This window comes from Salmo salar, chromosome 04 (assembly GCF_965601325.2).
Source record: "Salmo salar chromosome 04, fSalSal1, whole genome shotgun sequence".
NCBI classification, from domain to species: Eukaryota; Metazoa; Chordata; class Actinopteri; order Salmoniformes; family Salmonidae; genus Salmo; species Salmo salar.
Window position 1 is genome coordinate 27,968,716 of NC_138294.1, and position 26,748 is coordinate 27,995,463.

Here is a 26,748-nt window from a genome sequence, read left to right on the forward strand (position 1 = left end):
TGTTAGACTCATAACTGGCTGAGGTAGGCCAAGTAATTGTATTTAGGCCTAGGCTCTGAAGAAATAGACTCCAATTATGCCCTCTTGTTGTTTGTAAATTAAAATGAAGATTTTTGTTGAAATCAATTACTCAACTGGTGTAGTTATTCTCCATCTGTTGCTGTGCAAAAAACTTGCATAACAAGTTAGCTATATTTTCAGCACCAGGCGCTGTTCACATCCTATTGATTGCGCTGCGGTTGCAGCTTTATGTTTCAGCACCAGAAAATGGTCCGTTGCCTGCTTTATTAGTTGACTGTCTTCTTCATTCTCTCTCCTCATGAATGAAGTTAAATGTAACTATTGCATTATGTAGGTAGCATAAAAGATATTCAGAATTCATTTGCGGGGCCAAATAATACTGCTGGCAGGCAAGATTTGGCCCGCGTGCCGCCAGTTGGGGAACCCTGCTTTAGACTACAATACAAGCAATATTTGTGTTTGATGTCAGTGTATGAATTAATAAACTCACAAAATCCGTGTCGGTTTCAGAGCCGAAATGGTAAGAGTGAGTCGGGGTTGCTATGGTTTCGAGCCACCACAGCACCATTTTTAGCGGTCACGCCCAACCGTGTACAGTGCACACATCCGCTGCAAAGCACGTTGGGAATTCCCTCTTGACTCGAACAGAGCCCAGTCTTACCCAATCACAGCAAAGCTCTGAGAAACTGACATGAGGAAAAGAGAGTGATACTGAGTGATAGCAGAGGAAAAAGGAGACAGAACGGAGTGACAGATAGTGAGAAGGACGCTGGTCCCGGAGGATGACAAACGACGGTTGTCACAGGGAGTCAGACAAGTGAAAGCAACAGGAAGTGAATGATGTCAAGGCGGTGGAAGGGATGAGGTGGAAGAAAAGACAACATTTTAACAAAGGGGCCATTTTATGTATTGATAGAACATGAAACCCCACCAAGTAATCTATTAAATAGAATGGTATAGAGTCTTAACAAAATTAACAACCGTTACAGTAATTTACTCAATTACAGTGCATTCGGAAAGTATTCAGACACCTCGACTTCTTCCACATTTTGTTATGTTACAGCCTTATTCTAAAATGGATGTCGTTTTTTTTCCTTCATCAATCTACACACAATACCCCATAATGACAAAACAAAAACACATTTTTAGAAATGTTTGCAAATGTATTAAAAACTGAAATACCACATTTACATAAGTCTTCAGACCCTTTACTCAGTACTTTGTTGAAGCACCTTTGGCAGCGATTACAGCCTCAAGTCTTCTTGGGTATGATGCTACAAGCGTGGCACACCTGTATTTGGGGAGTTTCTCCCATTCTTCTCTGCAGATCCTCTCAGGCTCTGTCAGGTTGGATAGGGAGTGTCGCTGCACAGCTATTTTCAGGTCTCTCCAGAGATGTTTGATCAGGTTCAAGTCCGGGCTCTGGCTCGGCAACTCGACATTGAGACTTGTCTCGAAGCCACTCCTGTGTTGTCTTGGCTGTGTGGTTAGGGTCGTTGTCCTGTTGGAAGGTGAACCTTCACCCCAGTCTGAGGTCCTGAGCGCTCTGGAACAGGTTTTCATCAAGGATCTCTCTGTACTTTGCTCCGTTCATCTTTCTCTCGATCCTCACTAGTCTCCCAGTCCCTGCCGCTGAAAAACATCCCCACAGCATGATGCTGCCACCACCATGCTTCACCATAGGGATGGTGCCAGGTTTCCTCCAGACATGACGCTTGGCATTCAGGCCAAAGAGCTCAATCTTGGTTTCATCCGACCAGAGAATCTTGTTTTCCATGGTCTGTGAGTCCTTTAGGTGCCTTTTGGCAAACTCCAAGCAGGCTGTGATGTGCCTTTTACAGAGAGGTGACTTCCGTCTGGCCACTCTACCATAAAGGCCTGCTTGGTGGAGTGCTGCAGAGATGGTTGTCCTTCTGGAAGGTACTCCCATCTCCACAGAGGAACTCTGGAGCTCTTTCAGAGTGACCATCGGGTTCTTGGTCACCTCCCTGACCAAGGCCCTTCTCCCCCGATTGCTCAGTTTGGCCGGGTGGACAGCTCTAGGAAGAGTCTTGGTGGTTCCAAACTTCTTCCATTTAAGAATGATGGAGGCCACTGTGTTCTTGGGGACCTTTCAATGCTTCAGAAATGTTTTGGTACCCTTCCCCAGATCTGTGCCTCGACACAATCCTGTCTCGGAGCTCTATGGACAATTCCTTCGACCTCATGGCTTGGTTTTTGCTCTGACATGCAGTCAACTGTGGGACCTTATATACTGTAGACAGGTGTGTGCCTTTCCAAATCATGTCCAATCAATTGAATTTACCCCAGGTGGACTCCAATCAAGTTGTAGAAACATCTCAAGGATGATCAATGGAAACAGGACGCACCTAAGCTCAATTTTTAGTTTTTATACATTTGCAAAAAATGTTTTCATTATGGGGTATTGTGTGTAGATTGATGAGAAAAATTATATAATTAATCCATTTTAGAATACGGCTGTAACGTAAGAAAATGTGGAAAAAGTCAAGGGGGCTGAATACTTTCCGAACTCACCGCACGTCTTATTTGCGTAGAGTCAAAAGTTCCATTGCTCGACTTTGTTAGCATGGCCTTCACTTACCCCCTTCAACATCAGTGTGACTCAATGATACAGTAGTCTGTACAGGCCTGTGTATGTGTGTTAGGCATGAGGGTTGTGTTTTGTTGGTGTGTGTGTGTGTGTGTACCTGTACCTGTAGCCAGATTGGGGACGCTCTGGACCCGCTTCATGTGGGAGAGGGTGAGTAGCAAGGCAGCGCTGCTGCGAGCGCGTCCTCCACTATCTGGGAAAGCACAGCCAGCAGCCACGGCAGCAGAAGCAGCACACACACACACACGCACGCACACACGCCAAAGCCCCCAGGAAAGAGGCAAAGCACATGCATTACAATGGCTCCCATTCTCATAAGCAGATGGGGAAAGGAGGAGGATGACAGCTCATATCAAGATGGATGGAGGGAGTCAACTGTACTGACCAACATCATAGTAACCTATAGTTACCCCAGCAATGTGGACTCAGCAATATGATACAGTCATACCCAGTGGGGCAACTTTCTGCTATGTTGTGGTTCGTCTGTCATTAGGAAGTTACCCACTGATGTCATATCGTTGACTCTACCTTTAAAACCGGGACGTTTGTCTGTTTGTGTCCACTCTCTTAGGTTGTCAATACCGAATATAACCAAAACTATAAACAAGACTCGAGAACAATCGTCGGCAAAAACCTATCTTAATCGATTTTGTGTTTGTTTACATTCTGGTTGATTCAGGCATGCAGTAAACACACAGCGATTAAAAGTCCCCCTTCCTACTTCAAATGAACTGTGACCTCAGCGCAGATTAACGTTCACGCTTGCTTGGTCATCGACGTGGGAGTAATGAAACGCTGTTTATTTCTCCAAGAGGTCACAGAATCCCTCCGCATGCAAAACGTTTCAGCACACCCTGCCATTACGAAGGTAAGGGAATCAAAAAGAAATCCCCACAACAAGGCAATGTTCCGTAGGCAAACACTGTGGAATGTTCAGTGACTCAAGAACCCGTGATGTAAACATTTACCAAAGCTGGAGCTAAACTCTGATTGCAATGTCATGGAAACTTAATGAGAGCATATGCCTGGTGGACTTGATAAGAGCATTCTAGATTGTGCGGAGGCTATTGGCACCTCGATAGATCTTGTGCTGTAAACAATTACCATAGCAGGAACAAATCAAGACTTTCATTGGCAGACTAACAGGGCGTGGGAGTGTAATAACACTAAGTGAATGATTCGTCATCATAGCTACTGTAGTGAAATACTCAATACATTTTGGGATGCGGGCCAAGTTTAAGATGGAGCTTTGGAGGCCGATGTATGAATGATAGGAATTACGTGAGTGTATAACTAGACCATAAAGCAATGCAATATGTGTAATGCCTCTATGCTTCTACATTATAGAGCAGGGTAGGCCATCTATTATAACTTTGGGGGGGGGGGCTTTTGCTTCAACCCTGTTGTAACACAAGGTCCTGTGAGCAGCTGATTGGTTGGGTTTGTTACAGCAGGGTTGGAGCGAAACCCTGCAGGAGAGTAGCTCTCCAGGAAGAAAGTGTACTCCCCTTGCTATATAATGTTGAATTGATCAAGACTGGAATCGCCCGTCATTCATTCAAAACTTTTCTAAATGCTTGGCAAATGCTAACAAGGTGTCCATACTCTAACAGCTCTAAAAGCCTTCAAACAGATCTGTTATTTTCTGAAACAAGAGGAGGTCCTGTTGCGAACTTACTTCAATCTGAATCGTCAAATCAAATGAGTTGGTTGAAATAAAAAAAACGATGAATTAAAATGTTAAGACTTGCTTAGCTATGCAACTCCGGCGGCAAGCAATATTCAACAGCTGGCAAATGTAAAAAAAAAAAAAAATACATGAATATGGATCATCAGCCATAGCGCAATGCCTTGAGTTCAACATCCTAGTGTGTGTGTGTGTGTGTGTGTGTGTGTGTGTGTGTGTGTGTGTGTGTGTGTGTGTGCGCACGCGCATGTGTTGCGTAGTGTTTAAAGAGGCATATCACATACCTGTGTTCATGTTGAAGAGCTCTCCTAACAGTTCTACCGTAGCTGGGTACAATTTCCTGGAATAAAGGAATCAGAGATAGAGGTTAGATGATTTCCCACTGTAAAGCCCTCAGAGAAACAGAAATCCTACTTCTCTATCACATTACTTGGTGCAATTCAGTTTGACATGCCATGTAAACTGACAATGTGTATTTGTGAAATGGACATTGTGAATAACTTGAGAATCTACTCAAAAACTAAAGTCTTTAAGGGGGACATTGTGATTACAAAAAGAGGAGCGGTTCTAAAAATAGACATCATTTCCTCAAATAGTTCCAACATTCATTCCTTCCATTGGCGTTATGGCAGCAGAATTAACATTGCCCCAGTTTTAGGCCAGGCTCAATAAGTCTTGTAGCCTAAAATGAACATTAAATCTTGGTTCTTTGTGTTTGTCTTGACTTCTGAATCAAGTTGATTACTGCTTGGCAGGACACCAGTCCACACAGTCATACCGTAGCTAGGGAAGCAGTATCTTTTCACATTTTTCAGAGGGACGGGCAGAAACAAACTGGTTCACTTGTGGAGCATTGAGCTGATGAAAATCAATTGGTGTACCTCAGATCTGACACGCCCTGCCTCGCTGCTGACTAAAAGTAAGGCTAGCTTTGTTTCCAATGAGGCCATTTCCAACTTACAACAATAGGGTAGGTATCTTCCGCAGAAAATCCCTGGCAGATGGAGCAAAATATCACCTTTGTATGACAGATATTCCCTTTGAGGAACATATAGACAGGAGACACTCAATGTCCATGCTGTCATACTGGAATAACACCCTGATAAGGGACTGATAAATGGTACAGGCCCACAGTACAGCTACTTAACTGTACTGTATGTACACGTACCAAACATACACTGACGGCCCTTCCCTGCTCTGTCTACTGGGTTTTGCTGTGCTTACTTCCTGCTGGAGATTGGTGGGCAGAGTAGGAGAGGTGAGCGGAGCTGGGAGGGTCGTCAGTGCTGATGGGGCACACCTGTAAAAGAACAGCTGTGGCATAAAGCCACTGTTTCCCCATTCAGCAAGAGATTCCTCTCTCCATGCATACCTTTGGTTGTTTCGTGGTTTTGGCAGGTGACACCTAATTTACTGACCGCACAACCACAGCTGGGACCACCAGGCTATACAATAGGTAGGCAGGGGCAGGTAATTAGAACTCCAGGAAGAGGGTGACAATAGCAGCATTATAGATCAGGTCTTAGATGTATCCGATGGAGGTCTGGAGGTCCACCTGAGGATGATGACCCTGTCCTTGAGTCACATCCCAGTACATCTGCTGCGGACGGGAGGGGACAACCTGGTCCACTGAGATTTGATGACGATCTTACCTGTGAGCCAGCTACAGTCTGTGGCTTAAAGTGCCTATACCCAGAGGTACCCACGCAGGGCTGGTTGAACCCATCCCGGTATGGCCGTGAGGAATGCGCTTGTCTTCCAACGGGTGCAGTGGTAGTAGCAAGAGATTCCAGGTGAGATCGGCAGCCTTCCTCCCACAGTAGGGATTCTGCCAGGTTTGGGGAGACGGGTGGAAGCTGATGAGACACAGGGTTGCTGTAGAGACGGAGCCAGTCGGAGTAGAACTGCTGACCATCACGCTGAATCTGATCTGGTCGGAACATCTCCCCCATTGTGGTTGGGGGGAAGGAGGGACCAGGGGAGGGGAGGGCGAGGTAGGCTCTTTGCGACTCCTCTTCCAAAAGTTGGGAGTGTTTACTTTATTTATGGAATAAATTTGTTTTTGTTATTCCTTTACTCAATGTGTGGTTTCCCATTGCAACAAACAATCTTGAGCCAGGTTGTAACAACACCAAATGGAATTCCTTAATACTGTAGGGACATGGCCTACATGATAAATCGGCTCTGAAAATACCCTTGTCCATGATTGACATGGAAAAAAGGCCCTGTTGGAAAGTTCAGGCCTTACCCGACTATGGTGACAGTCGGTGTGCGTGTACGTATGAGTATGTGTGTACGTGTTTTTATGCGTGTGTGTGTGTGTGTGTGTGTATGTACAGAGCCTTCAGAAAGTATTCACACACCTTTACAACACCCCATAATGTCAAAGTGGAATTTAGAAATTAATAAAAAAATTAAAAGCTGAAATGTCTTGAGTGAATAAGTATTCAACCCCTTTGTTATTGCAAGCCTAAATAAGTTCAGGAGTAAAAATAAAAAGTAAAAAAGCCTGTACAGAATAAAAATATTCCGAAACATGCATCTTGTTTGCAACAAGGCACTTGTAATACTGCAAAAAATGTGGCTTTTTTTGTTGTTGTTTGCCTTGAATACAAAGCGTTATGTTTGGGGCAAATCCATCACAACACATCACTGAGCACCACTTTTCATATTTTCAAGCATGGTGGTGGCTGCATCACGTTATGGGTATGCTTGTTATCAGAAAGGACTAGGGAGTTTAAAGATAAAAATAAAAGTAATACAGCTATAAGCAGAGGCAAAATCCTAGAGGAATACCTGGTTCGGCCTGCTTTCGAACAGACACGGAGACAAATTCCCCTTTCAGCAGGACAATAACCTAAAACACAAGGCCAAATCTATACTGGAGTTGCATACCAAAACAACAATGAATGTTCCTGTGCTTGAAATTCAGTAGTTACAATTTTGACTTAAAAAATAAAATAAAATAAATTGGCTTGAAAATCTATGTCAAGACTTGAAAACGGTTGTCTAGCAATGATCGATAATCAACTTGACAGAGCTTGAAGAATTTTTTTAAATAACAAATAAAATGGGCTAATATCGTACAATCCAGGTGTGGAAAGCTCTTAGAGACTTACCCAGAAAGATTCACAGCTGTAATCGCTGCCAAAGGTGCTTCTACAAAGTATTGACTCAGGGGTATGAAAACTTATGTAAATTAGATTTATGTAATTCATTTTCAATAAATTTGAGATTTTTTTGGTTTTTGAAAAACATGTTTTCACTTCGTCATTATGGGATATTGTGGGTAGACGGCTGTGAAATGTTTTTTTTTTTTTTCAGGTTGTAACAAAATGTGGAATAAGTCAAGGGGTATGAATACTTTCTGAAGGCACAGTATGTGCATGCATATGTGCGTATGCATTTCATTACTGAGGCTTTGGGCGTGACAGATCCAGCTAGTGTCAGCTCACGGGGTCTGTGGCGGGGATCATACGTGTAGATGGCTGCAACACACGGGCGTGCATCCTGATAATGACACTCGCATGTGTTCAGAGATTATCATTCCAAGATGGGTTCAAGCGCATGTCCCCATGTTTGAGAAGGCACAATCTGTACAATGTTCTGCTATTCAATGGCCATTTCAAGTGATGTGAACCTCGACTCATAATAATAGGCCTGTACACCAATTGATTCTAGAAGAATAGAATTTGTATATGCCTTATGACAAACACCTAATTCAGCTACTTAACTATTCACCCAGACCCACTATTAGTTTAAATGAGAACGTGTTAGTGCTGGGTTAGAACTAAAATGTGCAACCTGGAGGGCACCCCTAAACCGGAGTTGAAAAACACTGTACTATGAAACACCATCACACCATTATTTATAGCCAACCATTTACAGTAAAGCATGGTCCACAAAGAAGCTAAACAAAAAGCAATGCACAGTAACATCTTAAATCACAAGCCTTGAAAACGTTTTGTTTACGAATACACAAGTTAGCAGTCGTGACACAGATGATTAGGTTAGCCACAGAGAGATGTTACTAGGCGGAGGGCACAGAATTGGCACGAGGAAAGCCTCCACGGAACAATTTAGTGCACTCAAAGGTTGGCCGATCAAAACAAAGTGTTTTTTCCTCCCCAAGCTAAATTACAGAAAAATCTTTATGTACCGATAGAATATAGCCACAATGGCAAACCTCATCCATTTGGCACTCCAGTCAGGCTAGAGCAAATGTCCAAGCACAAATTATTTGAAAGATTTCCCATAGTATTGTAACCTAGGTCTGCATGCTGGTCCTTTTCATTAGTATTAGAGTATTTTAAACTAGATCTGCATGCTGGTCCTTTTCATCAGTATGACAGTATTGTAACCTAGTGTAGGTCTGCATCCTGGTCCTTTCCATCAGTATCACAGTATTGTAACCTAGGTCTGCATCCTGGTCCTTTCCATCAGTATCACAGTATTGTAACCTAGGTCTGCATCCTGGTCCTTTCCATCAGTATCACAGTATTGTAACCTAGGTCTGCATCCTGGTCCTTCTCATCAGTATTACAGTATTGTAACCCAGGTCTGCATGCTGGTCCTTTCCATCAGTTTGAAAGCTGAGAGGCTCAGTAAAGGTTTCCGCCCAAATGCTGATAATTGTCCTCTTATTAGCATGCTTATAGGGGTACGTTGAAAACAAACTCCTTTTGAAGTAAATGGTGATATTGCCTTGTGTGTTGACTCGAGTAATAGTTGGGGTCACACGCACACTCTTCTCCATGCTGACAGCTTTACAGAAATAGCCAACATTTAAATATTAGGGCAATTACATGATAACGGAATTACGCTTTGACTCAGATTTTTCACTTTTAAATGTGTGCCAAAAAAAAACAAAGTTGAACAAAATCATATAAAACTCTATGCACAAGGACTAATTTGAACAATTTCCACTGAACATTCACACAAAAGTACATTTACTGGAAGAACTGTGCAGATGCAAAATTTGGAAACAAAATATACTGCTCAAAAAAATAAAGGGAACACTTAAACAACACAATGTAACTCCAAGTCAATCACACTTCTGTGAAATCAAACTGTCCACTTAGGAAGCAACACTGATTGACAATAAATTTCACATGCTGTTGTGCAAATGGAATAGACAACAGGTGGAAATTATAGGCAATTAGCAAGACACCCCCAATAAAGGAGTGGTTCTGCAGGTGGTGACCACAGACCACTTCTCAGTTCATATGCTTCCTGGCTGATGTTTTGGTCACTTTTGAATGCTGGCGGTGCTTTCACTCTACTGGTAGCATGAGACGGAGTGTACAACCCACACAAGTGGCTCAGGTAGTGCAGTTCATCCAGGATGGCACATCAATGCGAGCTGTGGCAAGAAGGTTTGCTGTGTCTGTCAGCGTAGTGTCCAGAGCATGGAGGCGTTACCAGGAGACAGGCCAGTACATCAGGAGACGTGGAGGAGGCCGTAGGAGGGCAACAACCCAGCAGCAGGACCGCTACCTCCGCCTTTGTGCAAGGAGTAGCAGGAGGAGCACTGCCAGAGCCCTGCAAAATGACCTCCAGCAGGCCACAAATGTGCATGTGTCTGCTCAAACGGTCAGAAACAGACTCCATGCGGGTGGTATGGAGGGCCCGACGTCCACAGGTGGGGGTTGTGCTTACAGCCCAACACCGTGCAGGACGTTTGGCATTTGCCCATAGAACACCAAGATTGGCAAATTCGCCACTGGCGCCCTGTGCTCTTCACAGATGAAAGCAGGTTCACACTGAGCACATGTGACAGACGTGACAGAGTCTGGAGACGCTGTGCAGAACGTTCTGCTGCCTGCAACATCCTCGAGCATGACCGGTTTGGCGGTGGGTCAGTCATGGTGTGGGGTGGCATTTCTTTGGGGGGCCGCACAGCCCTCCATGTGCTCGCCAGAGGTAGCCTGACTGCCATTAGGTACCGAGATGAGATCCTCAGACCCCTTGTGAGACCATATGCTGGTGCGGTTGGCCCTGGGTTCCTCCTAATGCAAGACAATGCTAGACCTCATGTGGCTGGAGTGTCAGCAGTTCCTGCAAGAGGAAGGCATTGATGCTATGGACTGGCCCGCCCGTTCCCCAGACCTGAATCCAATTGAGCACATCTGGGACATCATGTCTCGCTACATCCACCAACGCCACTTTGCACCACAGACTGTCCAGGAGTTGGCGGATGCTTTAGTCCAGGTCTGGGAGGAGATCCCTCAGGAGACCATCCGCCACCTCATCAGGAGCATGCCCAGGCGTTGTAGGGAGGTCATACAGGCACACACTACTGAGCCTCATTTTGACTTGTTTTAAAGGACATTACATCAAAGTTGGATCAGACCTCCATGGGTTGATAAATTGGATTTCCATTGATTATTTTTGTGTGATTTTGTTGTCAGCACATTCAACTATGTAAAGAAAAAAGTATTTAATAAGATTATTTCATTCATTCAGATCTAGGATGTGTTATTTTAGTGTTCCCTTTATTTTTTGGAGCAGTGTATATGACCTATATGTAATACTAATGAACCATTATGTATGACAGCCAGACACTTATATTTGTAAAAAATCTCCCTCTCCGTGTGACCATGTTTTCCAAAAACTCATATATATATATATATATATATATATATATCTGCTCTGAAATAAGACTCAAAGATGTCAGCAGAAAGAATGGGGTGTCAGCTATGACATGACACCTTGACTTTGAAAACATCTCTTTTGGTTATTGAACTACAGTAAGTGAAGTGGATTTACATTTGGTAACGGAATTACATCATGGGTCCCTGATCTGTACAGAAATGCATAATTATGAATTTTCCTTCTTTTGCATATTTGGGTATTATTCTACACACTGGCTAATGTTGTAATGAGCTCCGCTCTCAAAACGAGACCACATTTGGTTGTGCCTGCCCATACCATAACCCCACCATGGGGCACTGTCAACGTGGTGAACATCAGCAAACCGCCCGTCCACACAACGCCATACACTCGGACTGCGGTTGTGAGGCCGGTTGGACGTACTGCCAAATTCTCCAAAACAACTTTAGAGGTGGCTTATGGTAGAGAATTGAACATTCAATTCTCTGGCAGACATTCCTGCAGTCAGAATGCCAATTGCACGATCCCTCAAAACTTGAGACATCTGTGGCATTGTGTTGTGACAAAACTGCACATTTTAGAGTGGCCTTTTATTGCCCCCAGCACAAGGTGCACCTGTGTAATGATCATGCTGTTTAATTAGCTTCTTGATATGCCACACCTGTCAGGTGGATGGATTGTTTTGGCAAAGGAGAAATGCTCACTAACAGGGATGTAAACACATTTGTGCACAAAATTTGAGATCATGACATGTTGCGTTTATATTGACACGTTGTGTTTATAACACTTGACATATTGCCTGTATATTTTTGTTCAGTGTAGTTGGCAGAGGTCTTTACTTCCGCATTATTGTGATTCGAATCCCTTTGATATACTTTTTCTGGTAGATGTTATCTAAGACCCCTTTTCCGTCTGTTTGACTAGAAATCAAAGCCTTTGCTTATTCCTCATTTTTAGGATGGAAAATGGTTGAAAAGTGTGTGTATATACATATATATATATATATATATATGCATTAATTTCTCAAAAATATTCACTCGTAGCTTTCATTTGACACCCACTTTGACATGCTCCTATGAACTTCACATATTGGTTCTCAAGGGTCCTTTACATGGAAATGCCCATTACCCACAATCCTTTCCTGGCAGCCAGTGCAGTACATGGCAAACCACTTAGCCTCTATGCAGCGTTGAAAATAGGCAAAAGGTGGCTAAAAATACAGCAGGTGAAAATGGACCCGGGAAGTTGAGAACATATTGCTGCAGGAAGATGATGACTATACCAACACCCTGTCTGACTGACAGGCTGACAGGGGAAGTGTTGCATTCTGGTTACGGCAGGAGCCAGGAGGACATCTCCACAGGCATTATAGAGCAGAACAAGTGAAAGCAACTTACAATAGCAGGCATCCTCCACATTGCTTGCCTTCACCTATCCTTTGTTTTCAGAACGTCGTAGAGGGTGAGGAGATGAGGGGAGGAAGTTACTTTTGAAAAACGGTTTATGTCCACACACCATTTGTTTGCTGCTCCCACAAGTGATGTTTAACTAAAAGCTACAGAAACAGCGTCTCCTCTGACATGGTTGTCATCAGGTAACCAAACCCACATGACACCCAGGGAGGAAGCCATTTTTATGACTTTTGAGATATGTGGGAAAGAGCCATCACCGGGTGACGACTCCTCCACACATCATGTCTACAAGTTAGTGACACACCACATTTGTCACACGGAAGGGACTGGAAATAGAACGATCTTATACATCCAAAGGAAGACGTGAAATGACAGTAAATACTCTCACAGTTCAATATAAGCATGAAAATATAAGAGTGTTAATATGCAAAACCTCCAACTAACTTTCAGGTGTCTCAAAGTACCCTAATTAACGTATACAGTAGGATTAGGTTGTTCGTGGAAAACGCTTTAGACAGTTGACTACAAACTTATATATTTTCGATATCTGATGCAAAGTTGCTCTGCTGAAACCACCGCAGCTCAGAAATCCCCAAAATGCACCATCATGGATGGATTCAAACAAAGGGTACTCTCATTAATCATTTAATGGCTAAAAACAGAACCTATCGATTTTGGTCCTTTTAGAACGCTAACAGATAAACAAGCTCACAGACAGCCGATAAAGCCCATCCGACAACCAAGGCCACCTCTGCTTGGACAGTGAACTGGAAAATGAATTTCTCTCCATTTTAAAGAATGTGCGAGAGAAGCACTTAGGACTCTATTTATTTTTAAAAACACACGCCATACGTCTTGCCAACACAGCCAGTGTTGGTGGTGTTAGCCAAGGGGCTAGCACTGTGATGGGTTTCTATAGAGTGCCAATGATACTAGATGGTAAATGCTGCTATAAATTGGCTAGTTGTCTGTCCATTTAGAAATCTTACACGGCCACACACACACGCACGGCCACACACACACTAGGGTAAATCACGACACCGGCGTCGTGGCTTGTCGCCATCCAAACCAGGGCCAGATTAAAAGGATCATGTTTCCGGGGGACAGACCAGCGGCGACACAGCAGCTGTGGCCACCACGGCCCACAGGGGAAGTGTTATGGTGGGACGGTGGGACACTGGATCTCTCTCCCTCTCTCTCCCTCTCCCTCTCCGAATGTAAATGAACGGTATTCAAACTTTTTCAGCTATAAAAAAAAACTTTTGAAACTTGTGTCCAATAGGAAGACATTATTTTTGTCTAACCCTTATTTCACAAAGCAAGTTGACTGAGGTAACTATAATTCACAACTTGTGTCCAATTGGAATCTGGGAATACGCAGGTACACCTAAAATGTCTTTCCACTCCGAGCCCCATATCCACCTGCAATTCCACTGAGTCCCCTTTGGGGGGCAGTGTCCCACACTATGCCAAGCCTACCTCTGACCCAGAGAATCAGCATGGTGCCATTCCAATGTCTGAAGCTTTAATGCCTATAAAACAAGTCACAGTCTTCGTATCAGACGGTCATGGGGACGGTTGTGACAGCGGCTGTAAATATTGAGGCCTGGCGCATACCGCTGTGATTAATCGGCGAGTGCGGCGGCGCTGTTTACGAGGCATTAGCTGCCAGCACCTGATGAATCCCCAGACGAGCACGTCGCCACACATCAACGGAATCATTTATCGAACAGGAAACGAGTAAGCCGGATGGGAGGATAAAAAGAGGGAGGGAGAAGGATGTGGGATCACTGCTTGATGCTCTCACCAGAGCTCCTTATTGCATGGATACATACATTCAGAAAATGAGACTACCATGGTCAAATCGTGCCATTCTCTGCCACTGCAGTGACCACTTAACTTTGCGTCAAGTGAACAGATATGCTCAGCCTCAGTGTTGCATTTCGCTGGGTCATCACTATAGAAATCTCTTCTCTTTGCGTCGACAATCAACCGAGCACCCACGCTGTTCTCCTGTGCACTTCTCATGACAAAAGGAAGACACTCCAGCACACTGTTGATCTTTGATGCCCCACAAACAATGTATCTCACCGCGACATTTTGGGAACTTCTCAAAATAAAACCCTCTGAGCTTCTCGGATGTCCAATGCGTCACACCCCTTGGGAGCATTGGCATACGCAGTCACACACATACGTCAACAAGTGTGGGGGGGATTTCCCTATACAAGATGTCTTCGTCCCAGGTGATGTGCGTTTGACTATGTACGCTAGTAGGTCTTGGGGAAAAAAACATACCTTTTGCAGATTCCTACCCAATTTCAAATGGACCCCTTTTTACCCATAACCCTGAATGTTTTGGTCCGGTTTCCGAGACACAGATTAAGCCTAGTCCAGGACAAACAAAATAACACATTCCAAATGGAATTTCCAGGGCTAGACAATCTGTGCCAGCGAAACCGGCCCATAGGCCTGGGGTCCCCCTGGGTGCATGTTAAGTTTGTTGCCCTAGTCCTACACAGCTGATTCAAATAACCAACTCATCATCAAGCTTTGACTATTTGAATCAGCTGCGTAGTGCTAGGGCAGGCATGGGCAATTATTTTCCATGGAGGGCCACATTAGAATATATTTTTGCCATCACGGGCCAGAATCATATTACATATGTATGACTGTGTTGACAGATATCTACTGTAAATCACATCCAGATTTGCTACTTATTTTACTTTTTTAACATGCACAGAAATAAACCACATCCATGTTCTCCTTTTGGTCGGTATTTTCATTATTAAACACGCAATGAACTACACAGAGGGAAAAGTACACTGTGCATTCAGCACCACGGACAGAACTCTTGTTAACGGGTATGCACAAAAACACAAGAAAGAGAGAGAGCTCAACATTACATTTCAACTACTCAGTGTGAGGAGTGATGTCTCTGATGGGCATTGACTAGAGCAGTGAAGTCCGGTATAGTTTCGGACGTTGCTATGAGCAGGATTGCTGAGAGTTGAGAGTCAGTAAGAGATCTATGCCTTGACTTGTTATATTTCATCCCTGAAAATGTCGGTTGACCCAAAAAGTACATCTTTGGAAAGTTTTGTTCATTAAGAGATGCATAGAACCTCGTCAGAGACAATGTTTTGAATAGTTCTCCAAATCACTGCATCAGAGTAAAGCTCGATAAGCTCAAGTTGCAGGTCAGCATTACAGCGTGTCATTTTCCAACACTTTGAAATCCTCACAACGAAGAGAAAACTCACCGTTCAAAGCACGCAGCAGTGATGTATACTTCTCCCGCTGGTCTACTGATAGGGAACAGACTAGTAGTGTCGGAAGGTGGGTGAGATTGTTGGCTTCTACTTGGCCGGGCAGGATGAGTAATTTTCCTTTGAAGGCTTTGACAAGGCTGTACATCTGATGTACAAAAAGGCCCTTCCCTTGTAGTTTGGAATTCAGTTTATTCATGAGGGCCATGATATCCACAGTGAAGGCAAAATCAGCCAACCATTCTTTATCTTGCAGTTGAGGGAAATCCACATATTTTCCTTTCATTTGTAAAAACTCAGCAATCTCTGACTTCAGGTCCCACACCCTTTTAAGCACCTTCCCCAAACTCAGCCATCTGACGTTTGTGTGGTAGGGGAGATCTGCATGACCCAACTCTCTCTTCCAACAGTGAGACAAACTGCCTGTGATTTAAATATTTTTCTGTTATGAAGTTTACCACTTTACTATGGCAAATTCATTATGTGATCTGAGCATGATTCTGCAGGCCGTATTGAATCAGGTTGCGGGCTGCAAACGGCCCCCGGGCCGGCCTTTGCCCAGGCCTGTGCATCAAAATCCCATTAAGAATGATTTCTTTGTCCTGGACTAGGCTTAATCTGTGCCTAGTCCGAGGGGGGGCAAGACAGTTTTGGAAACCTTGGTGTAGAGGATATATTGCATGGATCGGATAGTTGTCAGGCTAAGATGATTCCTCCGAGAGCAATGTGGAGCTATTACAATGTTGCTTAGAAGCAATGTTGCCTCAAATTTTCTTCGGCACAGAGAACATTTCAAAATTCGGTGCAACTTTCTGTGCTTGTTTACTGTGTACACTGAGGCTGTACCAGCTTTAAGTTACAGTTTCAGACTGTGGTCAAGTAGGCTACTGTGGATGATCATAATGTAGGTTTACCCGAGAAAACACATCCCATAACATGGAAATAGCTGTTCATTCAGCCTACAGTAGCAGCCAATGTGGACCTATATTCCTTGAGACTTTTGAAAAACAAAAATGTCAGACAAGGAGGTGAAAAACAAAAATTCAGACAAGGAGGTGACTGAAAATGTTGCTGTGTTGCTTGATGCAAGAAACCACTTTACAAAATAAAATGCATTATTATTCCCATACCATAATTACAGAGGATCAGACAAATTATGCTACCCTCTGCCCATTGTCTACTTAGCTTATTCAAGCCTGTCTCAAAATACAACACTGCCACTTTAAGACAAAAAAAGCATTTTACCTGACTCGCTTTTCAAAGATGTCTAGAAATGTACACGTTTTGTGCTCTTGTAGGAAGAAATCACTCCCCCGTTGACGACTACAAATGATCTATAACTCACACACTAGCAAAGGCTATGAACAAAATGTGCACACATGGCTACATGCAGCTTTCACATTGATCTCATAACAAGCACATCTACTCATGACCGCTCATGCTGTAAACACAGTCCAGTTCAAAGTAAATGGCACAGATCCATTATGACAATGGTCTATTTGCATATAGGCCTACTGCAGCTCTGATTGTTTATGGTGCACCGGTCTGTGTCGAGTAGGGGCCCGAGTCATGCAATAGGATCCTACTCCATGCATTCTAAGGGAACTTTGCTTACGCCTCGATCACAACGACAGCGTCATTGCATTTTGGTACAGCAGAAGTACATTCATTTCCAATGGAACATTGCGTTTGCCTTGCAGCATTGCGTTGCAGAGGCAGTCGCAGTGCGTTCTGTGTGGTGCATACGTTGGATTTATCAAAAGTATGAGTCAAACTGTCTGTGTAGAGGGCTTGACAGAAATGGTAGCAGAAGGTGAATGTTGAACTTTTGTTGCACACATACCCAGATGATGCCGCGTACTATTCTGCACAACGGCGCTGTCGGTGTGATCACGGCGTTTAAAAAGGTGTTTCACACTTCCAAAAGTGGATGTGAAACGATCCGTTAGAGATGGTAATTTAGGCCTTGTGAGTATGAAAGCATTGTGAAATCACTCCAACCAGGTGGTTCCTTTCAGTTGGATACCCATCAGACTCTTCCATAAGGGATAAGAAATGATGCCTTTGCCATGAAGTAATTTGATTAATGGCATTAAAAATGTAGGTTATCCATGAGTTTATTGGTTTAGTCAGATTCTAGTGGGGCACATTATCAGCCGATTGACACTGCACAGTTTTCAATTAAAAAGGGACTATTTCAGTTTCAAAATTGAGTTAGGAACACGTCAGTCTACCTTTATCGGAGGGCAATAAAAACACTAAACCTCACATCAAGGGACCTACTGCACACAAAGAGCCACTATCAAAACGTCGACAACAAAAATAATGTCCATAATAACTTCCAATTGTGCTCCGGGGTAAACAATGGGACTGTAGTTCCTTCCCAAAGTTAAGACATAAAATGCCAGAGACTCCAGCTCGCATATATACACTGCTCAAAAAAATAAAGGGAACACTTAAACAACACAATGTAACTCCAAGTCAATCACACTTCTGTAAAATCAAACTGTCCACTTAGGAAGCAACACTGATAGACAATAAATTTCACATGCTGTTGTGCAAATGGAATAGACAACAGGTAGAAATTATAGGCAATTAGCAAGACACCTCCAATAAAGGAGTGGTTCTGCAGGTGGGGACCACAGACCACTTCTCAGTTCCTATGCTTCCTGACTGATGTTTTGGTCACTTTTGAATGCTGGCGGTGCTTTCACTCTACTGGTAGCATGAGACGGAGTCTACAACCCACACAAGTGGCTCAGGTAGTGCAGCTCATCCAGGATGGCACATCAATGCGAGCTGTGGCAAGAAGGTTTGCTGTGTCTGTCAGCGTAGTGTGCAGAGCATGGAGGCGCTACCAGGAGACAGGCCAGTACATCAGGAGACGTGGAGGAGGCCGTAGGAGGGCAACAACCCAGCAGCAGGACCGCTACCTCCGCCTTTGTGCAAGGAGGAGCAGGAGAAGCACTGCCAGAGCCCTGCAAAATGACCTCCAGCAGGCCACAAATGTGCATGTGTCTGCTCAAACGGTCAGAAACAGACTCCATGAGGGTGGTATGAGGGCCCGACGTCCACAGGTGGGGATTGTGCTTACAGCCCAACACCGTGCAGGACGTTTGGCATTTGCCAGAGAACACCAAGATTGGCAAATTCGCCACTGGCGCCCTGTGCTCTTCACAGATGAAAGCAGGTTCACACTGAGCATGTGACAGACGTGACAGAGTCTGGAGACGCCGTGGAGAATGTTCTGCTGCCTGCAACATCCTCCAGCATGACCGGTTTGGCGGTGGGTCAGTCATGGTGTGGGGTGGCATTTCTTTGGGGGGCTGCACAGCCCTCCATGTGCTCGCCAGAGGTAGCCTGACTGCCATTAGGTACCGAGATGAGCTCCTCAGACCCCTTGTGAGACCATATGCTGGTGCGGTTGGCCCTGGGTTCCTCCTAATGCAAGACAATGCTAGACCTCATGTGGCTGGAGTGTGTCAGCAGTTCCTGCAAGAGGAAGGCATTGATGCTATGGACTGGCCCGCCCGTTCCCCAGAGCTGAATCCAATTGAGCACATCTGGGACATCATGTCTCGCTCCATCCACCAACGCCACGTTGCACCACAGACTGTCCAGGAGTCACCTCATCAGGAGCATGCCCAGGCGTTGTAGAGAGGTCATACAGGCACGTGGAGGCCACACACACTACTGAGCCTCATTTTGACTTGTTTTAAGGACATTACATCAAAGTTGGATCAGCCTGTAGTGTGGTTTTCCACTTAAATTTTGAGTGTGACTCCAAATCCAGACCTCCATGGGTTGATAAATTGGATTTCCATTGATTATTTTTGTGTGATTTTGTTGTCAGCACATTCAACTATGTAAAGAAAAAAGTATTTAATAAGATTATTTCATTCATTCAGATCTAGGATGTGTTGTTTAAATGTTCCCTTTATTTTTTTGAGCAGTATATATATTTTTTTTTCTTTACTTCTCTGGAGTTTTTGTTGGCTTGTTCTTGGGGAAAAACTCATAACTTTCAGAAGTCTATTGACATAGCAGCACTATGCGCTACTCCCATACTCCCGTGCCCTTTGAGGATAGAGTAAAATCTCATTTTGACTATAACGTCTAGGGTAGGCTTATAAATCATATCCAGCTGACACTTGTGCTGGCACCGAGCATGTTATGAGTCTAACTTCGCTCTTTTTATACCACAGATGTTTTGAATGATATAAAAGGCGATTCAATCTGAGCCTAATGTAGAAGCTCTTTATGGATAAATAATGCATTTCCTTAAACTCCATGTGGGGAAAATACTTTCTCAAACTTGAATTTCTTCAGTTCTCAGCTTTGCAATTTATTGAATCCTCCCCCAAGAGTTAAAATAAACTAAGCTAACTGCAAAATTTGTGGGTAATGCCGAGCAGAAAGCCTGGAAAGGAACTCCAAATCTCTAAGAAGTACTATTCCCTTCCTCTGTTTTCAAGCTCTAAAAACATTACGTTGAGATTGCCTAGAGCCGTTATATTTTAGTGGGTCACAGTGGTTTATCCGTAGCTTTTAATTTAGGTGTTGGTGGAGACCTCTGGAGAGTTGTGTATATAATTACTGAACAAAAATATAAAACCGCAACATGCAACAATTCCAGCGATTTTACTGAGTTACAGTTCACAGAAGGAAAATCAGTCAATTGAAAAATTCATTAGGTGTAATCTATGGATTTCACATGACTGGGCAGGGGTGCAGCCATAGGTGGGCTTGGGAGGGCATAGGCCCAACTACTTGGGAGCTAGGCCCAGCCAATCAGAATGAGTTTTTCCCCTCAAAAGGGGGTGGTTCCTCAGTTTCAGCAGCTGTCCAGGTGGCTGGTCTCAGACAATCCCACCGGTAAAGAAACCAAATGTGGAGTTCCTGGCTGGCATGGTTACATGTGGTCTGCGGTTATGAGGCTGGTTTGACATACTGCCAAATTCTTTAAAACAACTTTAGAGGCAGCTTATGGAGGAAAAGTTAACATTAAATTATCTGGCAACAGCTTTGGTGGACATTCCTGCAGTCAACATACCATCTGCACGCTCCCTCAAAACTTGAGACATCTGTGGCACTGTGTTGTGTGACAAAACTGCACATTTTAGAGTGGCCCTTTGTCCCCAACACAAGGTGCACCGGTGTAATGATCATATTGTTTAATTTTGCTTCTTGATATGCCACACCTGTCAGGTGGATGGATTATCTGGCAAAGGAGAAATGCTCACTAACAAGGATGTAAACAAATTTGTGCACAAAATTTGAGAGAAATATGTTTTTGTGCATATGGGACATGTTTCAAAAATGTTCCATGTTGTGTTTATATTTTTGTTCAGTATAGTTTCACTGGGTCTCCAGAGACACAGCCCAGTGCTAGCAATGTCCAAGCCACAGAAAGGTCCCCAGTTCGCCCCAACGAGATTCATTAGTCTGTTGAATTAAAATAGTCTGTTGATGAAAATAGTCCTGGCCTCTAAACCTTCAATCTGCATACTGGACCCTATTCCAACTAAACTATTGAAAGAGCTGCTTCCTGTGCTTGGTCCTCCTATGTTGAACATAATAAACGGCTCCCTATCCAACGGATTTGTACCAAACTCATTAAAAATAGGCAGTAATAAAGCCTCTCTTGAAAAAGCCAAACCTTCACGCAGAAAATATATATATATTTTTTTTATATCAAATCTCCCATTCCTCTCAAACATTTTAGAAAAAGCATTTTAGAATGCAGAAAAAGCTGTTGCGCAGCAACTCACTGCCTTCCTGAAGAATAACAATGTATACAAAACGCTTCACTTGTCACGTTCGTCATAATAATGATCGGACCAAGGCGCAGCGTGAGTAGCATTCCACATAATTTATTACAAAGTGAAACTTTAGAAAAATACAAAACAAATAAAGAATAAACTAACTGTGACTAACAATGCAACTACACAAACAATATCCTATAACCCCCAAGTGAAAAACAAGCTTCTTAAGTATGATCCCCAATTAGAGACAACGATTACCAGCTGCCTCTAACTGTGAATCATACAAATCACCAACAGAAAATAAAACCTAGAACCCCACATAGAAATAAATAAACTAGATCAACCCCCAGTCACGCCCTGACCTATTCTATCATAGAAAATAAGAGCTTTCTATGGTCAGGACGTGACATCACTCTGGTTTTAGACCCCATCGTAGCACTGAGACTGCACTTGTGAAGGTGGCAAATTACCTTTTAATGGCGTCAGACCAAGGCTCTGCATCCGTCCTTGTGCTCCTAGACCTTAGTGCCGCTTTTAATACCATTGATCACCACATTCTTTTGGAGAGACTGGAAACACGAACAAGTTCTGGCCTGGTTTAGAGCTTATCTGTCGGAAAGATATCGGTTCGTCTCTGGATGGTTTGTCCTCTGACAAATCAACCGTAAATTTCGGTGTTCCTGAAGGTTACGTTTTAGGACCTCTATTGTTTCACATATATAATATATAACCTCTTGGTGATGTCATTCGGAAACATAATGTTAACTTTCACTGCTATGCGGACGATACACAGCTAGCTGTACATTTCGATGAAACACGATGCAGCCCCAAAATTGTCCTCCCTGGAAGCCTGTGTTTCAGACATAAGGAAGTGGATGGCGGCAAATGTTTTACTTTGACAAAACAGAGATGCTAGTTCTAGGTCCCAAGAAACAAAGAGATCTTCTGTTGGATCTGACAATTAATCTTGATGGTTGTACAGTCGTCTCAAATAAAACTGTAAAGGACCTCGGCATTACTTTGGACCCTGATCTCTCTCTTGATGAACATATCAAGACTATTTCAAAGACAGCTTTTTTCCATCTACGTAACATTGCAAAAATCTGAAACTTTCTGTCCAAAGATTATGCAGAAAAATGTATCCATGCTTTTGTCACTTCTAGATTAGACTACTGCAATGCTCTACTTTCCGGCTACCCGGATAAAGCACTAAATACACTTCAGTTAGTGCTAAACGCGGCTGCTCGAATCTTTACTAGAACCAACAAATTTGATCATATTACTCCAGTGCTAGCCTCTCTACACTGGCTTCCTGTTAAGGCTAGGGCTAATTTCAAGGTTGTACTGCTAACCTACAAAGCATTACATGGGCTTGCTCCAATCTATCTTTCTGATTTGGTCCTGCCGTACATACCTACACGTACGCTATGGTCACAAGACACAGGCCTCATTGTCCCTAGAATTTCTAAGCAAACAGCTGGAGGCAGGGCTTTCTCCTATAGAGCTAAATTTTTATGGAATGGTCTGCCTATCTATGTGACAGGCGCAGACTCAGTCTTGACCTTTAAGTCTTTATTGAAGACTCATCTCTTCAGTAGGTCCTATGATTGAGTGTAGTCTGGCCCAGGGGTATGAAGGTGAATGGAAAGGCACTGGAGCGACGAACCACCCTTGCTGTCTCTGCCTGAACGGTTCCCCTCTCTCCACTGGGATTCTCTGCCTCTAACCCTATTACGGCGGCTGAGTCACTGGCTTACTGGTGCTCTTCCATGCCTTCCCTAGGAGGGGTGCATCACTTGAGTCACTGACGTGATCTTCCTGTCCAGGTTGGCACCCCCCTCGGGTTCATGCCGTGGGGGAGATCTTCGTGGGCTATGTTCGGCCTGGTCTCAGGGTAGTAAGTTGGTGGTTGAAGATATCCCTCTAGTGGTGTGGGGGCTGTGCTTTGGCAAAGTGGGTGGGGTTATATCCTGCCTGGTTGGCCCTGTCCGGGGGTATAGTCGGACGGGGCCACAGTGTCTCCCGACCCCTCAGCCTCCAGTAATTATGCTCCAAAAGTTTGTGTCGGGGGGCTAGTGTCAGTCTGTTATATCTGGAGTATTTCTCCGGTCTTCAAATCAAAGTTTATTTGTCACATGCGCCGAATACAACAGGTGTAGACCTTACAGTGAAATGCTTACTTACAGGCTCTAACCAATAGTGAAAAATGGTATTAGGTGAAGTAAAGAAATAAAAAATAAAAACTGTAAAAAGACATAACAGTAGCAAGGCTATATACAGTAGCGAGGCTATAAACAGACACCGGTTAGTCGGGCTGATTGAAGTAGAATGTACATGTAGATTTGGTTAAAGTAACTATGCATATATGATGAACAGAGAGTAGCAGTAGCGTAAAAGAGGGGTTGGTGGGTGGTGGGACAATGCAGATAGTCCGGTTAGCCAATGTGCGGGAGCACTGGTTGGCCGGGCCAATTGAGGTCGTATGTACATTAAATGTATAGTTAAAGTGACTATGCATATATGATAAAGAGAGAGTAGCAGCAGCGTAAGAGGGGTTGGGGGGGGGGGGGGGCACACAATGCAAATAGTCTGGGTAGACATTTGGTTACCTGTTCAGGAGTCTTATGGCTTGTGGGTAAAAACTGTTGAGAAGCCTTTTTGTCCTAGACTTGGCACTCCGGTACCGCTTGCCATGCGGTAGTAGAGAGAACAGTCTATGACTGGGATGGCTGGGGTCTGACCATTTTTAGGGCCTTCCTCTGACCCCGCCTGGTGTAGAGGTCCTGGATGGCAGGCAGCTTAGTCCCAGTGATGTACTGGGCCATACGCACTACCCTCTGTAGTGCCTTGCGGTCGGAGGCCGAGCAATTGCCATACCAGGCAGTGATGCAACCAGTCAGGATGCTCTCGATATTGCAGCTGTAGAACCTTTTGAGGATTTCAGGACCCATGCCAAATCTGTTTAGTTTCCTGAGGGGGAATAGGCTTTGTCGTGCCCTCTTCACGACGGTTTTTGTGTGTTTGGACCATTCTAGTCTGTCTTATCCGGTGTCCTGTGTGAATGTAAGTATGCTCCCTATAATTCTCTCTCTTTCTTTCTCTTCTCTCGAAGGACCTGAGCCCTAGGACCATGCCTCAGGACTACCTGGCCTGATGACTCCTTGCTGTCCCCAGTCCACCTGGTCGTGCTGCTGCTCCAGTTTCAACTGTTCTGCCTGCGGCTATGGAACCCTGACCTGTTCACCGGAGGTGCTACCTTGTCCCGCACCTGCTGTCTCTAACTGAATACTCAGCTATGAAAAGCCAACTGATATTTACTCCTGACCTGCTCCACCCTCTACAACCACTGATTACTATTATTTGACCCTGCTGGTCATCTATGAACGTTTGAACATCTTGGCCATGTTCTGTTATAATCTCCACCCGGCACAGCCAGAAGAGGACTGGCCACCCCTCAGAGCCTGGTTCCTCTAGGTTTCGTCCTAGGTTCCTGCCTTTCTAGGTTCTAGGGAGTTTTTCCCTAGCCACCGTGCTTCTACATCTGCATTGCTTGCTGTTTGGGGTTTTAGGCTGGGTTTCAGTATAGCACTTAGTGACATCGGCTGATGTAAAAAAGCCTTATAAATACATTTGATTGATTGAATGAATGACCTCCAGGGATCACCAGTCACTTTTTAATCAGTGGCTCGAACCACTCCCGATGCGCAGGGGCGTTAAAATGTACTCAAGAGATTAGATAGTGACTTGTGTGAAGAGAGTCCTCCCACCGTTCTCCACTTTAGAGAGTCCTCGTCGGTGTGTGTTGATAACTGGGGAGAGAGGTGGTGACTATTAAAGCGTTCTCTTCCATCTGTTGCCGTTTGAGATGTTCCCTCTCCATCTCCCCCGATGACTTGGCACTTTTCCACCCGTAGGAGCTAGTGTTATAATAATGATGACCTCAACGAAACTTATTGGCCACAAATTTTATTTGAGTAAGAAAGGGAGAGTGAACGCAGATGCTTTACATGGGCCCTCTGAAAAGCATTTAAGCGAGCGGGACATATTTTTTAAAATAGCTGATTTGATGGAACTCAAGACAGGCCCGCTTGTCAAAGCTAGTATGACCGAGTGGGATGTAATGGACTTGGCTGAAGCCCTGAGGTAAATAAAACAGAGCAGAAAATGACACTAAGCTTAGCGCCATCCGCTAGCATCACTCAGTGAATATAGGGGAAGTCTATTGGAAAATGACTCAGGTTGTGTCCCAAAATGGCACCTATTGGCCCTGGTCAAAAGTACTGCACTAACAGCAAATAGGGTGCCATTTGGGGCGCAGCCTTATACATCAAGGAAAATCTCGGCAAAGAGACTGAGGGGAAAAGCATTGCCAATGTCTCCAATCTCTGCCTTTCCAAATACAGACTTTTCAAATCAAAGATCTAATCATATTAGAGGCTACGGTTATATCTCAAAGAAGCTAGTTGGTGTAGTTTAGTGGAAAGGCCTGATGAATTAATGGATGCAAGAGAGACATGCTATATGCCGTTTGACGTTCGTCAGTGTCCATAACCAAGGTAATACACTGCAGTTGCGCTCAGTGTACTTTTCATATAAAAAGTCAAAAATGGAGCCATAATGTTTGCCATTGAAAAAAGCCAGGTGCAGATGGTGGCTTCGAACTCTGTGTTCCTTGATACACATGCATGTACACACACAGTCAAACATACAGCGTTTCAAAAGAGGATTGATTGTGTGTGTCTGGTTATGTTTTCGGGTTGGTTAGTGTACATGGAAGGTTCCTGTGTGTGTGTGTGTGTGTGTGTGTGTGTATTTGTGTCAGTTCAGGTTAGTTGGTGAACATGGCCAGACTGTTTGAATTCGTACAGTATGCTCGAGTGTCTCTATGCATTTGTGTGTACGCAGACACATGAGCGACTCGACGGCCGCTGTTAGATAAGCTGACTACGGTCTCCTCTACAAGGGGCCATGACCCCACAGTGGCCACACACGCTAGCAAGAGGTCAGCAAGTCCTAAGGGGGTGGGGGAAGGGCTATTTAAAGACGCACACCAAAAATGCAGCCGATAGCCTTTTTTGGGTTGAGTCTATTTTTATGCACGCATAAGAATTACTTAAACTGTCTGTGAAAATGCTTCCTTGGCTCTGGTGCTAATGGAGGTTGACTAAGTGCAATATCCGGAGGTAAATGTGAAATTAGTTCATTTTATTATTACCGGTAATTGAAGCCCCAGAGTTAATGTACTGTGGGGTTGAGAATAAACCATAGCCTGGCAATTTGGTGAGGATCTCTACGACAGAGAATGAGAGATGGAGACCAGAAATGTAAAAGCAAAGGAATGTCTGTCAAGTCCAAAGTAAATCTCAGTCAAGAC

General features: G+C 44.1%; 1 protein-coding gene across 12 annotated transcripts in view; it reads right to left on the minus strand.

Moving 5' to 3' along the window:
* The window catches only part of LOC106602561 (sorbin and SH3 domain-containing protein 2), a 93,540-nt gene that overhangs the window by 42,858 nt on the left and 23,934 nt on the right, over positions 1–26,748 (minus strand). For 11 of the 12 annotated variants that reach the window (XM_082974226.1, XM_082974224.1, XM_082974223.1 and 8 more), the window contains exons 3-4: positions 4,604–4,659; positions 2,736–2,825 (exon numbers count right to left, since the gene is read on the minus strand). In XM_082974226.1, coding sequence (XP_082830352.1) covers positions 2,736–2,825; positions 4,604–4,613 — 100 coding nt within the window. In that variant the 5' untranslated portion in view covers positions 4,614–4,659. The remainder of the gene's footprint in view (positions 1–2,735; positions 2,826–4,603; positions 4,660–26,748) is intronic. The other variant, XM_082974227.1, reaches the window with a different exon arrangement.